The sequence below is a fragment of the Etheostoma cragini genome, chromosome 20 (assembly GCF_013103735.1).
Source record: "Etheostoma cragini isolate CJK2018 chromosome 20, CSU_Ecrag_1.0, whole genome shotgun sequence".
In the NCBI taxonomy this organism is placed as follows: Eukaryota; Metazoa; Chordata; class Actinopteri; order Perciformes; family Percidae; genus Etheostoma; species Etheostoma cragini.
Window position 1 is genome coordinate 5,788,198 of NC_048426.1, and position 18,496 is coordinate 5,806,693.

General features: G+C 40.5%; 1 protein-coding gene and 1 long non-coding RNA gene across 6 annotated transcripts in view; one reads left to right on the plus strand and one right to left on the minus strand.

Moving 5' to 3' along the window:
* pacs2 (phosphofurin acidic cluster sorting protein 2) overlaps positions 1–18,496 on the minus strand; it is a 64,135-nt gene that overhangs the window by 21,556 nt on the left and 24,083 nt on the right. For all 5 annotated transcript variants that reach the window (XM_034857576.1, XM_034857579.1, XM_034857577.1 and 2 more), the window contains exons 2-6: positions 5,499–5,586; positions 4,867–4,956; positions 3,557–3,682; positions 1,562–1,724; positions 825–898 (exon numbers count right to left, since the gene is read on the minus strand). In XM_034857576.1, the coding sequence (XP_034713467.1) occupies positions 825–898; positions 1,562–1,724; positions 3,557–3,682; positions 4,867–4,956; positions 5,499–5,586 (541 nt within the window). The remainder of the gene's footprint in view (positions 1–824; positions 899–1,561; positions 1,725–3,556; positions 3,683–4,866; positions 4,957–5,498; positions 5,587–18,496) is intronic.
* The window catches only part of LOC117935450, an 11,730-nt gene continuing 7,724 nt past the window's right edge, over positions 14,491–18,496 (plus strand). Inside the window, exon 1 of the long non-coding RNA XR_004654764.1 lies at positions 14,491–15,172. This is a non-coding gene — a long non-coding RNA (uncharacterized LOC117935450). The remainder of the gene's footprint in view (positions 15,173–18,496) is intronic.

The following is an 18,496-nucleotide window of genomic DNA, read 5'->3' on the forward strand; positions in this document are numbered from 1 at the left end:
CCCCCCCCCCCCCAACTGCTCAGGGCGCTGGTCCAGCTGACAGCCCACTCACTCAAACATCTCTCCATTTGTGAATGTATAGGTCCTGAGCATGTGTGTGTATTTCAGACTTGTGTGTAATGATTACTAACAAACCGAGTGTAAATTGTAATTTCCCCAGTGGGGATAACTAAACAGCATAAATTATAATTATAAATTATAAGATCAATTTCCAAAAGATGTTATGTCATTCCTCTTTTTAATCAACTTTAGCATGGGTGTGTAAACTTATTCTAGCCACTGTATTTTTCTATTAACATGTCTAACTATTGCTTTACAAAGTAAGATGTGTGCCCACAGAACACAATGTTTTATTATAAACTAAACTAGCCAACAATATGACGGCCTCCAACTCACTCACTCAGGTGAAATGATTAGACCATTAATCATTGAGTTGATTGATACAACTGTTTGCATTTCTTCCAGTTTCTAAAATGGGAGGAATTTTTTGCATTAAGTACTTTTACTTTTAATACTTTTACATAGTACATTTTCATGATGATACTTACATCTTTTTACGTAACATTTTCAATTCAGGATTTGTACTTGTAACTGAGTATTTACACCGTGTGGTACTTTTACTTAAATAAAGGATCTGATTGCTTCTTCCACCAATCAAAGTTTCTCTTCCCAACTCATGCAGTGCAAGTACAGATCTTTTATTTCAAATGAGTGCTTTGTTACAACCGGCTTGCCACTACTCAGCAAGAGGTGAACAGATTTTCTTTGCCTCATGATGAACGTTACCAGCCTGCGTGCCTCAGTGATTCCCAGAGCCAACTCACCTGTACCTGCACGGCGTCGTCGCTGGCCTCCTGCTCTGAGGAGAAGCTCTCGTATTCTTCCTCCGAGTAGTTATCTAAAGCAGAGAGAGGACAAGCAGGGAGGTTAATAAAAGGCTGTTGTGCAGAAGACGCAGAAGACATATTTCGGTGACCTTTTAAATTTGACATCAGAAATCAGAGGGTTTATTGCCACAGTCAGTTACACCTCCGTGGACATTTGCCTTGGTGGATGGCGCAAACATACACAAACAAACATAAACAGAAATAAACAATACAACAAATACAGAAAGTAGGGCTGCACGACAAGAGCATAGCAATTTTTTTGTCAGATATTTTGATTGTGATATGATTCATGATATTGGAGGGAATCATCATTTATATATCATTATTCCCATTTTCATTGAAAAATAAAAAAATTTCAATAAATACAATTATTTTAGTGTGATTTATGCGAGGATCTGTACCAACCTAAGCATTTACATTAGTCCGTAGAGTAGGATTTGTAGGCCCAGGATGTCTCTGCAGCACTACATTACTTTCATCCAGAATGGTTTGACACATTTTTTGCCTTTTACAAATATTGCACCACTTTCTGCCCAATTAGAAGGTAAAAAAACACCCTGAACCCTGTGATCTCTGCTCTGTTCAGCCCGTCGAGCATATTGGGTGATTACGATGGCTTCCTGCTGCGTTAACCTCAGATCACCGGGGGGGGAGTAATGAGATGAAGAGTGTACCGGAGCATTTGATCTTCTGTCCTCCCTGCATGGCTGCCTCCTCATGGTCTATTGGCTGACTGGACAGGGAAAAGATCCAGATCTCGGCCACCTTGCCCAGCATGTCTTTCTGGTTGCTGCAGAGAGGCAGAACCTGGCCTCCCTCGGTCGGGTGCTGCATCACCTGGGAGTGGGAAGAGATAGGAGAGCAAAGACAGAACATGAGAGAGATGGGGGGGGGGATATTTTCATGTCCATGTAGTCATTCAGCCTTCTGGTGACGCAGGAAATTCCACCGTATGCATGTTTTTTTTTGCAGCGTCAGTTTCCTTCCGTTTCCTTGTGTTGGACTTTTAAGCTCTGGTTGATTTCTGAGGACTCTGGTTACCTGCTCCTCAGATCTCTGCAGATTAAATCCAGACAGCTAACTAGACTATCTGTCCAATCTGAGATTTCTGTTGCACAACTAAAACCGAAACAATTTCCTTCCAGAAGCTATTTTGCAGCTGCTCTGTGCAGAGCTTAGCTCCGCACAAGACAATTGTGATTGGTTTAAAGAAATGCCAATAAACCAGAGAATGCTTTTCTCCCATCTCGGAATGCTGTGTGTACTAACCAGACCTTCTTCCGCTCCGCAGCGTGTGGATGGCCCATAAGACTGAAGGATCCGAGCTTGCTTTGCAGATGTTACGATTCTATGCACGGCAAAATTGACCATTACAAGAAATATGCACGCCTTGAGAGGCTCTACTGACGCAGCTGTTTGGCTCGTGTTGAGCCTAATTATTTACTCAATGCCAATAAATTCTGGACATATTTCAAACTCCAGAGATTAAAAACTCTCATCTCCAAGAAGGTCATTTTAAGACAGCACCGACCCAAATTTGGACGAGTCTGTTGGTTCTGATGCGAAACCAGTTGGCCTTTAGCTGTTTACACGGTACATGTCTCGTCTGGTACATCGTGTTAGAGCCTCTTCATATCCTTGACTTAAAAAACTGAGAACCATTTCTTCTTCTTTTTCTTGTTGTGGTAAAGTGTGTTTCTTTTTACCTCACAGGCGCCAAAATGTTTTCTTTTTCTTCCCTCAGCTGCTGAAACATGACCTTAATAAGCTCCACAGAGCCTTGTCAGCCATGTGGGAACGGCAGCATCTGCACTGGAAGATATCCATCTGAAGGAAGTATGTTATTCTTGGTTTTCTTAAAACACAAGAAAGAAGTTGACAAAACAGCCTCAAGATTACTTGTCTTTTTTTTTTCATTAACAAGGGAGTTTTCCTTATTTCTCTGAGGATAATTTGGACGAAACTAATTAGTACTGAGAAAAGGTGAAATTATCTGTAGACTTTCAAAGATAAAAGTAGTATTTTCCAGCTAATTAAAGGGCGAAAGAGCTAGGATTTATAGGACAGGAGGCACTGCCAATCCCCAGGTGAAGATGAGGAGGACCAAGTCTAGTAAATGTCAATGTGCAGCTCCAACATCCACCATTTTCTCATTATAATTCCGCAGCGGTCCTGACACAAAGGCTGTTAGAGCTGATGCACTCTCCTGCTCCTGCCGCCACTACAAGACGCGACAAAAAAGGACAACGGGAGTAAGCTGCAACCTGGTTTTACACTAAAAACAATAACTACCATGAATCACAAACCTTCTCCTATAGTCTTATTAGGCCTCCCTACTCTTGTGCTTAAACCCAGTTTAGTCTATTATACAGAGGGTCAAAAACTATGGAACAGTCTTCCCACATCACTCATTGAGGTTTGTAAAAAACAGTTTGTTTTTGTGTTCTGAATTTTCAACATGGGTTTGTGCTCTAAATGCAATTTGTTTTTTTACCTTATAATATGTATGTTTTTAAATTGTTGAATAAAATTATTTTTATGAAGATTGCAATCACATCTTTTTGTAAAACATAACACAGTTTTAATGTTTTGGATGTGAAAATAAAATAAATCAAATTTATCAGTAGCTAAGATGGATGCAGGTTTGTTACAGCGACGTCATACTGTACCTCTGCCATATCGATAGATCCCAAAGCCAGAGTCTTGTAGCCCAAGATGGTTCGGTTCTTGTATCTCTTCCGCCTTTGCAGCAGGATCTGCAGCTTGTTTCCTTCTCGTTTTAAAAAGTGAGGGTACTGATGGGAGAGAAAACCGGGAAGAGACAAAAAATATTATTTTTCTTATTGTCAGCAAATCCCATAAAAAGACAAAACCCTGCAAAGAATCAACCAAGTAAAAGTATTGTCTAAGCATTGCATGATGAATCTTATTGCTCTGTGTGTGTAGAGTTCAGCTGTCATTCAAAAGCTATTAAACAAAAAAATACCAGTGAGCCCCTCTGCTGCACTGGGTGACATGTTCCTTCACTAAGGGTACTGTAAATACTCACCACAGCACCAAATCAGCTGAAAATAGTTCCCAAAAAAATATTTGTGTAATGCTTGTAAAGCCCCTGAAAACTCGGTTTTAAACATAAGCCTTTCATCTTCAGGACTGTGGGCGTTTTTTTTTAAATATTGATTTGATAAGTAATAATGTGCCAACGTAAGCAAACAGGCCCACATGTCTGTTATAATGTCTTTTTTTTTAATTAAAGAGCTTCTTGGCATTATAGGCCTTCATCTGATAGGACAGCTTAGACATGAAAGGGGACGGTCAGAACCAAAGCCACGGCCCCCTGGGCAAGGACTGAGTCTCTGCCCATGGGCGTGCAATCCACCAGGTGAGCTACCCAGGCGCCCTGTCATAATATTCGGATTTAAACACAGCTAATTATGTGACTTTTATCACCTCTTTCAAATTGAGCCGCACCCACAGAAATCTCTCAAGTGACATAACCAAAGCTGTTGTGAGAAGATGATTGGGAAAATAGGTATAGGTAAAACTACAGTCCTCTGCTGTTTTGGGAAATGATTTAATCTTCTTTATTTGTGATTATTTTTTAAAGTTTTACATCTTCCATATGAACGGGGGAAGCTGGAGAAGTTGTAAAAGCATTGAGAGAAGGACTTGGATTTGTTGGCAATAACAAAAATACAGAATATTGCCAGCCTTATCTTTTAACATTGTGTATTTCAGCAATATACAAAAGAGAGCTTCATATCTCATTGATATCTAATGCAGGTATGAACAGTTGCCATAGTAACAGCTTTAATAAAAACTCATCCCACACATACTTAAATCTTTAATATCTCATGTCAATAAAAAAAACAGCAAATAAAGACCTTCAAAACATGAATAAATGGCTTATTTGTCAACCTGCAATGTTTATCTTGAGCCAAACAGCAGCATTGCTACCTTTTTTTTCGTTTTTTTTTACCTGCAGTGAGAAGGTGAGAGCCAGGTCAGTCTCCACAGACCCACTGGGGGGCAGCACTATCTCATGGGACCTCAAAACGCGCTTGGAGCCCTATGGAAAATCATAAAAAGAAGGTTGTTGTTAAATTTAGTGGGGACTCTCCCTTCTTTCCTCTGCAGCAGTGGTGCAATGCAAGTAGAATTAATTCAACAGGATTCAACCCAATTTAAAACCTGGGAGAAAATAGTACAAATCCTACAATTTAACAAAGCAAGCCAATCTATGTTACTGTACATGTTTGATGCATTTGACCTATTTTCAGCTCAGTAACTGGTCAGCGCTGCCTGTGAACATATCTTTGGCAAAACAATAGACCCCAATATAATGTTCAGAATATCAAATCAAATTTCAAACAAGCCTTACAACTTGTTTGAATGTGGAAAAAACTAAAAGAACAATAACACATGGATTTAAAATGCTCAGCAGTTAAAAAAACAAACCCCTAAGGCCCTTTTTCTACCCTTCATCAGGGGGTGAGATATACAGGAAGGATGGACATATTAGATATTATTCATATATATCCATCCTATTGGTTTGTGTGTAGCAGGTTTGTACATGCCCCACTCAATTGTGTCCGTTTCTGTATAACATACCTGGATTTTAACAGCAATGACCACAGAGATCAGCTCTTTATCAAGTTCCCTCATCACAATCAGCTTCTTTAGAGTCAGACTGCATAACCTGGAGAGAGAGAGAGAGAGAGAGAGAGAGAGAGAGAGAGAGATAGAGAGAGAGAGAGGGGGAGGGAGTTAAGCACCGCTGGGCTGTTTTTTAGGATGCAAATACAGATGAGTCATTCACACACACACAAAAACAGACTGTGTATTCATTACACGATTTACAACTGAAAACATTGCATGTCATCATCAATCAACCGGTTTAATGAATCTGAGCTGGCATGATCATTTCACAACATACAGCAGGTGTTAATGTGACGCTCTTATACAGAGCGGCTAGAAATGTGTGAGCAGGCAGCGGCCAGTGTTTTACCAGATCAGACCAATACATTTAATTAGCTTGGCTGACGTCATTAGCTTATCACAGATTTATTGATATCTGTGTATATGTGTAGGCTTTTTATAAGTGGCAGCAATCAGTATGGCAGTATCAGGACAGAAATGCCAAAAGTATGTTTAAGGTAATTCAAATGTTACATACTGTCATTTGTCCGACAGAGAGCATAGTGCCACATTTACTTCTCTAGCTGTAAAATGTCCTTTTCAGTTGTTAAATCTGCACACAAACAGAAATACTCCCTGTGAAATTACAACTCGTTTCTGCTGTTTGTGTACAAAAGGAGACAAAAGAGATATCAGGTATTTAGTTAATGCATTTAAAAACTAATTAACTAATAAAATTAATTAACTAGTGGGTGGATTTTACTAAACTTTGGACTGAGCCAGGCAAGGTAATTTCCCGTTTCCAGTCTTTATATGCTATGCTAAGCAAATCCTGTTTTGGCCCTAGCATCCTATTTAAAGACAGTGAAAAATTGTTGGATTATCAATTGTTATATGCTAAATTAATGCATTTATATTCTCATAAATCATCTGTATTGCCATTTTTTGTTTTAAGTTTGCAACCCCCATTTATTTACCAGCAAGCAGTCTTCTTCGTTAGTGCTATTACTGGTGCATTTCTGCGCGTGTCAGCGGATTACCGCCACCTGCAGGAACCATTAGCAGTAATGTGTGTCAAGCAAGTGTCAACTTCTGTGAATGAAAATGAAGCCAACGTGGAAGTTTCTTAAACCTGTATTATATTTAATTTTCAACAGGGGATGACTCCACTTGCTCACTGTATTTTCATTTAAAATTTAATTGAAACACTCTGGTCACTTGGAAATTTAGAAATGTTCAGGGTTCTGCCAACCAAGCTAGCTTGCTAGCGCTAACTTTTAGAGAAAATTACCAATTTTTCTGCTGTAGCTACATACTAAAAAAGAGGGCACCAGTACCTGGAAATCCGCATTTACCCTGCCACTAAAACTCTGCTTGATGACTCACATTAGAAGGGCTGAAATTTGGCAAGTGTCCTTCTTTAGCATTTAGCTTAGCGCACCACTGTACAAACCCCTGGCTAATGCTGCATTCACACAGACACAGTTTTTAGCCCGTAAGTTACGACTCACAACTTGGTTGCATTCTAGGCAAAGTCACAACAAACCCCTCCACCTAGTGTTAGCTAGCGGCCACCCAACGCCGACGTTAGCTAGCGCTAGCTGATACTAGCAATTTCTAGTCTGTGACATATTTAATAAACATAACCTGTAGTAGTACACAATAGCATGTGTATTACTTTAATAAAGTGCGGAATTCCTTTTTGTTGCCTATTTATGTCTATTTCGATTTTTCACCTATTGTTTCAGGGCTGCCAACTTTTCCCCAAACCTTGGAGTGAGATTTGGGGGGGCCAAACCATATTTTGCCGTGAACAAAGCAATTTCTTTGGGTCGTTATCCTTCAGGGTTTAAATTGCGATTTGTTATACGTGGGGGAATGGGGCCTTCCCTAGGGGAGTCAGGGGGTAAGCTCCCCCAGGAAAAAAATGAAAAATAAACCATTAAATTGCACTTTCTGAAGTTTTTTTGCAAAAAAATGGAGAAATCAAGTCTTACATGATATGTGCAAAACTGTAGGGTTAAGAGACTTTGTGTTGTTGTAGTATCAACAGGTATTAAGGCATTTAGCATTTACATTATTTACATTAGTAACTTCTTATGATATAAGAACTGATCCAGACAATGTGCAAAACATAATGAGCCACATGAAGAGACAGTAGCATATGTCAGCAACAGCTGAGAAGATTTGGGTCTGTGGTGAACAGGTCCAGGGGTCCCTGGTATAGGGACCAGGGACCCAAAGTTAAATTAATGTTGAGGGATTAACTAAGACCACTGAAATTCTAAAGAAGGAGAACCACTGAGTTACATAGATTCTTATCCTTTAACCTCTGTGCCAAGGCTCAGTAATGTTTGGCCCTCATCCTCTGGGCCCCACTTACTGTATTTACTTTTTTGGGAAAATAAAGACTATTTGTTTATTTTATAAAACATCAAATTAATTATTTACAGTTTCATGTAGAGATGCACCGAGGTTAGAGAAGCACAATAGTGGCCTAACGTTGCAGTATCGTAAATATAGTATAGTATATATAGTTTTGTATATATAGTATAGTATAGCTCAGATGTGTTTCATCAGATTTTTGCTCATGTTTACAAGTTTGTGCACATTCAAATATATAGCTCCTCCCATCTCTGTTGTCCGAGATTTGGAGAGTTGTAATATAGTCTGCTGTGCAGGTTATTGCTCCGCTGATATGGTTATATCTTACTCGGACCGTTTGCTAGCAGAGGCCCATTTGGGTCTCTGGTCTCTGACAAAGTTTAGAGGAGGCTGTACGCTGCTCATCATCGGAGGTCTACGCACAGATGCAACGCGTCACTGTCCCCAGCAGAGCGAGTCCACTAACATGAACTGAAGTTGCTACATTAGCCGCGCTGCTCACCTCTATTTTCACAGAGAGAGTGGTCACGAAGCGACGGACGGTCTGTGACACTCAGAGCACATACATAAAGCCGGGGAAATGCACCTGGGACGGATCGTAAAAAAATGTTCTCAGTTTGCGACAATTCGAAACTTCCACAGTCAGGGAGAGCTCTTGAACCCCCACACAGTCTCTGAAAGCACTATAGTCGATCACAAGTGGCTCAACAGGTAGATCTATAGATAAACTCATCTTTCAGAAATATGACCGACCGGGTTGATACTTCAGCGTGAGAAATCGGGGGTGTGGCGTGTGCGCGTGTGAAACCAGTCAAATGCGTGTGTCTCACGGCCAATGCGTGAGAGTTGGCAGCCCTGCATTGTTTAAGTGAATGTGGCGTCAAAAACGGTTACTGGGAGTAGAACAATCTGATACGAGTACACGGGTACTGAGTTAACTGGTTTAACAGGGCATTTTCACGGGTAGACAATTGTCAAAACAAGGCTTATCGGTTGCCTGGAATGCAGTACTAGGCGTGTCATTCTACCTAGCTTTGCCTTTTTGTCCAAATATTGGCATTTCTCGATCCAAAATACCAATATGGCGACAGCCAAAATGCAAACTCAAGGCTTCAAAACATTAGTCCACAAACCAATGGGGGACGTCATAGATGAGACATCCACTATGTTTACAGTCTATGGTGTCGAGTCACCTGCAAAACACTACCCAAAAGAGTACCTCTGAGTGGGGCGAGCTCTAGCTCACCCAGTAAGAGCATTCCCACCATGTGGGCTGAGTCCTTTCCCTTGGCCCGGGTTTGAGTCCGACCTGCGGCCCTTTGCTGCGTGTCATCCCCCATCTCTCTCCCATACCTTCTTGTCTACCCACTGCTATCAAATATAGTGAAAAGTCCCCAAAAAATGAACTTTTGAAAATTAAGTATTAGCCAATATACCATCACATTTCAAAACCTATTCAAAAAAATGATACAGTATCAGTCGGGCTCTAAGAAGTCATCAAACATATAACCTTTCGGTTATGAGGCGGCCGGTGAGCAGCCACAACCTCATCGTTTTCTCAACAAAAGACTAAACTGGTCACCGGTGCGGTGGAGGAAGAATTGGCTACAGTTCACAGAAACATTTCAAAATTCCTGCTCTTGTTCAACCAACTTAATGTGACCCAAGGGTGTCGCGGCAGGCTGAGCTAAATCCCCCTTTACCACCACTTTGTCTGAGGGGTCCAGTAGACAGGCCTCTGTGAGCAGAGCAGGATACAGCCACTGGAGCAGGATGGGGCATCGTGGTGGTGGGGGGGGGGCGCTGCTGCTTTAACAAGCCTGTCACGATTCTTTTTGAGACAGAAAGTAAAAAAAGAAAGTTGTTTTTTGTTTGGTTTTTAAAGGAGGCTTTTCTTTTCCGACACTCTTTGGTTCCTTTGACTGAATCAATCAGTAGAGCTGCTCTGAACGGGCTCACAATCTAAAGACTTACTTTCTCCAGCCATTTTTATTTATTTTTTCTACTGCAAAACCAAGATGGAATGATATCACTCCTAAATTATTCTGAGGTAAAACATTGAATGCCGTTCAACAACAGCAAAGGTCTAAGGCCCTTTCTCTTCTCTTTTTTTTAATGCCTTAATTTACATGACTTTGGCATGTTGAAATTGTTCAAATTAAAAATAGAGCAACTAGATACACATTGATGTACTAACAATTTCAATATGAAATTGCAATCTTAACAAAGGCTTATTTTTTAACTTTTTGCAAGAGTGCCCTTTTTAACTTTGGTGTTCCCTTCCCAAGAACACCTTCATGATTTGGTATTTTTAATCAAAGGTTTACTGTCACACAGAGTAAAAGATGTGGGTCAAAACTGTGTGACAATGAGTGACAGAGGTGAGAGAAATGTGCTCAGCGCTGAGTGGAGGGAGGTAACAGCAATGCACCAATATCCACTATCAATTAAGGTTTGAGGAGTTGACTATGGATGTAATTTAACTCCTCTCCCATTCTCCTACTTTGAGAACTGGAGGCAAAACCCTGACGAGAAAAGGTGAGGCACCAAACAAAAGAAACAGCAGGGCTAACAAGTCAAGGGCTTTGAAAACCACACAGTGTGCTGAGTGACATAACGCTGCGTCTCCGCAGCAGAGGGGAATCAATCAGCCTCGAGAGAAAGGAAAACATTGGGACGTAGAGAGGAGAAGCGATGACAATGGCAGGTTTGAAGAAGGCCCAGCAGGCTGAATGAAGACCTTTCTCTTCTTCAGCTGAGCTCAAGAAATCTCAAGCACAATGGACACAAGCCAATGAAGGCTTGCATTGTCTTCCGTTCTCACACAGACAATACGCAGCATTCTTGTGCTCCCGTTTTGTATTCTACACTGTTCCCGTTGGTCCCAAGCCCACAACTACATCTATTTCAGTTATGCTAGGTGACTAGATGTTGGTTTGCGTAGGCGGCCACACAGACTGCTCTGCTAAAAAGTCCCATTTTATCCCACACAATGGCTTTATAATTTAAGTACTGTGTGCTCGAGCAGCTAATCTGTCCAAAAGGAACAGCACTGAAATGATATGTCTAATGAAACAGCACTTAACTTCTAAGAGGATCTGTACTGACCCATTTCTCTTTGGTTAAGATGAGTGCAACTTAAAGTGGTGTTATTTAAAGTTTTTTTTTTGGTTTTACTGATTCATACTGATCTCAACTGAATCTGGGCTATTTGGAGTGACACGCAATGGCAAAAAGTGTCAGTGCGCTTAAAACAGTGTCCGTGGAACAGTGTCTGAAACCGGCATTTCAACTGCGGAATGAGCAGGAGTACGTCTGCGTGCAAACTTAGAACTTTTTAAAATAGTAAATCCAACAATCACGACCACCTTACGCAGCAATCAACAGTGTGAAACTACACAAGGGCTTGAACTTATCTCTTAAGCTCTCTTTTTTCACGATTAACACAAATGAAAGGAGAGATTCTCTTAAAGTATACAAAACACTTTTGCCGTTAGACGTGTTCAGACATTTATTTATTATTTAGGACCATTCACAGATACTTTCTTGTGTCAAATGCAAATTGAGACAGGCCATATCTCCAGTCCAGAGGGTGGGGTCATACCTGAAGCATCTGTTCATTAACTACCACAAACACACAGATGGATGGGTTACGTTTGGTTTTGCCACCATTGGCACTCGCTTTCACTGGTTTTCAATGGTTGTGCTAGGCAGGGATGATACACACACTAGGACTGTTACGCCTTCTTTATGACTGCAAGTCCTGACATCGCTGGAATCTGTCCACTTTCCTTAGACCTTCTGTCATAGTTACACTGGGTAGAACTAAGAGGACTTGTGGCGTGGACTTGGGCATGTGTCTAGCTCTATTGAACGTCGCTCTGTTGAAGCAATGATGGAGTGATCGAGTCCTGGACTCGGGCTCCAGTCCGACTTGAGTTGCTATTCTCTGAACTTGTGACTCGACTTGGAGTCACGCACTGATGACTTGGACTTAAGGATTTATAAAAATCCAAGTTTCTGGCTACTTTTAGAGTGTAATAGGCAGCAATGGAGTACTGGAGTACGAGTGGAGTCGCTATTCTCGGGACTCATAACTTGACTTGGTCTGGAAAAACGGAACTTAAGACTACTACTACACTGGTTGAAGCAGGGAGGAGTAATCAGCCTTAGCAGTAAGTGTAGCCCAGACGTCCTCTCGGTTCCTTCGTTGATCCACAGAATAATATATCAAATTATATAATATATAGCATACAGCCAAGTGCAGAGGTTTCTCTCAACAGCTGCTGTCTTTATTACTCTGAGCTGAAGTCGAGGACACACTCAATGCCAATAGTTAATACATTCGTGCCCTGAGCTTCTGTCTGTGTGTTAACGGACACACAGCTGTAGCAAAGCAACCTGTCCCCGGTTCGGTCCCCTCTCTGCAGCCCCAGAGGGACTTTGGTCTGCTGAAACACACAGCCCACCGCCTCTAACATGGCCCTACAGTACTCTTACGGAGCCCAGTTTGATAAACTGTTCGCACGGATTCCTAATCCGTGCTCTCGGTTTTTATAAACGTGAGCAAAGTAGGAAAGACATTCACAGATTCAAACTTCTGGGATTAATTACTCTATAGCGAAATTAATTCAAACATTTTAATTTAAATTTTTTTAATTAATTTTCTAACGTACTAAGGTTAACAACAAGCTACAAACCTATTCTCATCAAAAGGAGCCGTCCTTCAACCTGGAGAAGTAAGATTAGTCTCTAGTAGCAGCCGGCGGTGCTTAGGGACCGTCTATAAAATACAAAAATAACTATTCATTTAAGCATTAAATAAGGTAGCGTCTCCCAACTTATTTTTTTAACACTAAGTGCTGTAATACAACTAAGAGGAGACAAGTTATAATTGAAGTAAGTTTGAAGACTTTGCCTTTTTTAATCATTAAATTAATACATATCTTACTATGTTATCTGTGATTTAACATCATTCCGCTATAGAGTAATTAATCCCAGAAGTCTAAATCTGTGAATGTCTCACATTTATTAAACCAAGAGCACGGTTTATGAATCTGTGCGAACAGTTTATTAAACCGAGGGAACACATTTGTGTTGTGTGCACACGGGTTAGTTTTTTGTTCTCAGCTTACCCCGGGGGGGGGGCTCCATATATTATACAGTAGCCAGCTCAGCACAGCTGCTCTGGCATAGATCGGGGGGGGGCTAGCAGCAGGCCCCAGTACGCGCTGATAGCACAGTCACACTCACTTCACGTCCCTCCGCAGAGACGTACTGAGACATAGTAGAGGGACATCAGGCTACGCATATTGATATTCTTTCCTCTGTGAGGCTGACAGGATGTTCACTGTAAAACAAAATGTATAGATAAAAGTTGTGTATAATGTAATAAGAGTCACTACTACTTTATTACTGCTCCTGTGGCCGTTGCCCCTTTCCTAATACTATTTATATTTACTCTCTGGACATTAGTACAATTTTGAGGTACTAATTATCATTTTGTGCATCTTTATACTTCTAATCCTCTCCACTGAGGTAAATAGTGTACATTCTACTCCACCAAAATGTATCTAATGCCTGCAGAAATACCACTAATACTACTTTCAGTGGCAGAATGTCACTCCTTAAAAACTAGTACTTGAAGTACAGTGAGTACTTAAGGTCCTTGTACTTGTTACTTTATACTTGCAATACACTACATTTTGGAGGCAAAAAATATACTTTTTAATCAACTACATGTATCCAATAGTTGTTGAGGTATTTCAGTCTGAACTGACAAAACTGCTGCTGTTTAGCGTTGCTAAAATGTATTATATTGTGTACATTGGTTATAGAAAGAAAAGACTGGGAGGAAGATAAGGGTCCAGGGCCAAGTCAAACCCAGAGTAAGTTCCAATCCCACATATGTAGCTCAGCCTAAATTCTTCCAGGAAGACCTAACTATTAATTGATGCACACCTAAATCAATTCAGCTGTTATCCTAATAAATGTATATTTTATCATGCTGTGAATAACTGTTGCATATCTGAAACTAGTCTCTCCTGATTGAAATGTATCTCAGTGTAAATTCTTTCAGGAAGACCTAACTCTTAATCAATGCTCTACCTAACTCCAATCAGCTGGTGGAGGCGTTCACCTTCCTGCTAAACCAATCAGAATCCCTCACAAATGGCAAGAGATCACAGAGTTACACTGTTGCTTTAAATCAGTTTCTCCCTTTGCTATCAGCTGTCGTTGCAGGTTATGAGTGTGACCCTCCGCCCCCCGTTCCACCTCTAGTCCTCTACTCCAGCTGACCGGTCAGGAGCCTCCTTTGGTCTGGTCTTCGGGCTCTTTTGTCGCCACCACCGGTGTCTAGATTCCATCGGGGGGTCTGGTGGTTCTCTACCCCTATATAGATATACAAAATATTCACATAGCGATGGAGTCTTATCGCCAAAGACTTTGTGCATTTTATTTGAGCTGTCCAATAAATCTTATTTGCATATCTGCAAACATGTCTCTCCTGACTGAAATACAGGTGACCATTAAATGGCAAACAGCTGCTTTGACAATGTAAAATGATTGCATCTCTGGATCTTCCCCACCTGATTTGTAACATGCCAGAAGATTTGGCTGAAAGAAGAGCCAAGATCAGTAAGAGGAGACAGTATAAGCTTGGGTTACAAGAGATGACACCCTACACCTGACCCTAACTCATGAGCATTGCCAGTCATTCATGTGCTTGTCTCTTGACATGCTGACACTGGAGGAACACAGATTCTAATATTTCAAGACAGACACGACCTCAGACTATCGAACCTATTGGCAGGAAAGCTGTTTTTTTTCTGGGTTCACAAAAAGGATAGAAAAATGTGTTTTGAACTGTATTCACCGACACAAAAAGGCTAACTAGCTATTAATATCTTGACATTAGTCTTGCGTTGCCAGACCTCCCTCCACAGCGCTGCCTAGGAGGGTCTGGCTAGTCCACACAGCATTCCAGGATGGTAAAAAAGCATTTCAAAAAGGTTTATTGGCATTTCTTTAAACCAATCACAATTGCCTTGGGCGGAGCTAAGCACCGCACAGATAAACGGAGCCTCTGCAGAATAGCCTCAGGAAGGAATTTGTTCTGGTGGAACATGTGTACGTTCAAAAGTTGTTTTAGTTGTGCAACAGAAAACTCAGATTGGACAGATGGTCTAGCTAGCTGTCTGGATTTACCCTGCAGAGATCTGAGGACCAGGTAACCAGAGTCCTCAGAAATCCACCGGAGTGTACTGTAAACATAAAACATTGTTGACAATGTGTTCAAATTTTCGTATTTGAATTTTCTAAAGTCTAATTGGTTTTCACAAAGGATAGTTGCTTAAGAGAGCGGCATGAGAACGGTCGGAAAGTGAGCGCAGATGTCGACTGTGTGAAGGATGGCTAACAGAAATATTAGAGGTTCCTGGATTTGGTCCTTCTGAGAGTTGGGGCGAGTGAAGTACCAGCCCTGCTGCACCAAACAGCAAGCAGCATGGATAATGACATGTCCATACTTCACACTGCTCTCCTGCCCCGGACCTCATCAACCAACACACAGAGACACTTCAAACTAGATGTGTAAACACGATGTAAGAATTGAGTTAATAGCATATCAGATATCATGAGAGGAGCCATCGTAGGGCTTCCATTTGATTCCGAACACCGAACGATGGGTATTCCAGGAAATTTGAGCTAAAAAAACAACAAAAAACAAATTCAAACAAATGATCATTTAAGCTAAAAAAAAAGAAAAGAAAAAAAGAATCTGCTTTTCTGTATTCTGGCAAACTGATGGTCCTGTACATGATTTTCTACTTTATACATGACTTTATAGTTAATACTGTGTGTTGTGTACAGTATGATTGAGAGTGAGGCAGAGCAACCAAAGGGTAAAGGATAAACTGGAGGATTCATAATTTCATATTTCTGCATTATTTGTGATTGAACATCGCAGACAAGCTCGGACAGAGCTACAGTGCGCTGTAATAGGATTTGAAGACAGTCAGTGCTGTTTCAGTCCTGTAGAGTGAAACTGTGGTATAAGATTGGACATGTCATGCTTTTTTATTCTTTCAATCTCTGAAAGAAAATCCAATTTCGGAATCTGACAAATTGAAATTGGATTCAGGACTCTACAATGTTCAACAACACTTCAGCGCTGAGCAAAAGAAGAAAAGAATTTCAGAGCACAGCAGTTGTGACTCCCCCGACCTCCAGCACTGCCACTTCTTTCACTAACCTCAGGCTGGCTGAGCTGGCACGCCAGACTGCATCAAATTATACTGAAGCGCCTCTTTTCTGCAACTTCACTGATATTATTCTGACCGAAACTTGACATCTGATCTGGACTTGTTCAATAGTGCGTAAAAAAACAAATGGTCATTGTTTCTAGAGAACATGTGTTCAGCGTTTTGCATTTGAATTATTGCAGCTCTCGCTGAAGTCAGGCAGCCTTTTGACATTCCAGCACGTTTTGCTTTCCCAATATCTCCGTTCTAGATTGTGGAGAAAAAGCCACACATGGCAGCACTCACTGCTCTTTCCCAGATTACACACAGCATACTGGCATAACTTCGGTCCACGTTTGGGATTGTTTTAGATTAGATTGGATTCAACTTTATTGTCATTACACAGATACAAGGCAACAAAATGCAGTTTAGTTCTAACCAGAAGTGCAATAGCAGTAAGTGCAGGATATACACTGGTTTCATAAGTGCAGGACATGGATATGTACTGAATAAATATAGAAATGAATACTGTTATAAACAGAATTTTACAGATAGATTTGTCCTATGAATATAATATTTGGATAACAAGTATTGTGAGCAAGATTTACAGCTGGATATGTACTGAAAAAGTACTGTTAAAAAGGGAATTATTTTCCCCACAGCTGTTAGCCTTGACTTGTCCTAGTTGTTCCTTTAACCCTTGTGTTGTCTTCCAGTAAAAATTGAACATCAACACTTTTGTTAACGCTTCTTAATCGATGTTTTTAACTTTTTCTTATGTTTTAGTGCCTTTTTTTCAATGTTTTTCACTTTTTTGACATTTAACAATACGTAACACTAACTTATGAACTTTAGTTTTACAGTTACTTTTGGAATTTATGGTCAATAAACCTAATTTTTACGAATATATGCCTAATGTTATGGTTGGAAAAGCAGAAATTAGGAATTATTTAGACTTAAATTAAAGGAATGTAGGTTGATGGATAATCACAGACTGGAATATGTCAACTTTTACTCAATACCATTTCAAAACCACTTCTCCAAAAGCTATAAAATGGAAAAAAACACCCCGAAATTCATGAAAGTAGAGATTTATACTTGCCAAAGAGCGTTGTGTGGAATCAATCATGTTATTTTGGGTAATTTGAGGGATAGGTTAGGTTGAGTCTGTCAGAGAAATAGGCCACATATCCCCACCTGCCTGAAATGTTCCACAGCCAAGTTTGACTGAAGCTATTATACACTGATTATTATCCTTTCTCATCAATCGATTTGTCAATGCTAACTTTAGCATGCCGCAATGCTAAACAACACCCTTATGCTGCTAAATGCAATGCTACTTCATGAACACGCGTTAACACGCTGACCTACTAAAAACCACATGCTGAACAGCAACATATCAATATGCTAATGCTGGCATGTTAGCAGCAGGTTTAAAAGCTATACATTAGTCTTCAGCTGAGCCTCACAAATTGCAGTTTAGACTTAAAGTTTGGCAATAAAGTTATACCACATAACTCGCCTTAAAACCCCCAAACTGACACATTCACTAAGAGCAGTGTTAATTAGTGAGCTTTATAGTTAGGTCACGGTATGATATTATTGCGATTTTAAACATGCAATATATTACAATTCATTTTCTTTTTCCCCCAACTTCAAATGATGTCCCCAAAGTCAACATCTATTTTATCTAAAAATTAAATTTCTCCGTTTGTTTTTCTCACTTTAATTTTACTGCTGCAGATTGGGATTGCCAAGCAGACGAACTGACCAACAACAATAACACATAACCATTAGTGTAATATAAGATCGATACCATGCGTCCATGTATAGCAACAAAGTTATTGTAAATATCGCACTAATGTGCTGTTTTGATTTTTTTCTCCCATCCCTACTTTGAAAAGCTTCTGAAAGGTGGATTTGGATACGTTTTTAAACTAAGCTAGGATAAAACTCCATACTTAACGCACATACAGATAGATTTTTTAACTTTATTTGTATTTCTTAAGATGTCCACTTCTTTAGGAAAAGCAAACTTCTCTATTTTCTCCCAACATTCTTGTTTTATGGCGTCTAACGGCTCTTGTTTCAATCAGTTCATGGATTCACAGCGTGCAGCGACCTCTGGGTCACTGTAACGTTTCCCCACTTGACCGCTCCAGGCCGGCTGAGTCCAGCTCAGACCAAGAAGAGCAGAAGGATCTGATTACCTCTAATATTTGAAACACAAGACTGGCAGTAAATTGACAGATGCCGCACATACAGTCCCACACACATATGTGAACACACACATATAAACACTCACACACAATACCAGCAGTGATGGGGGGGGGGGGGGGGGGG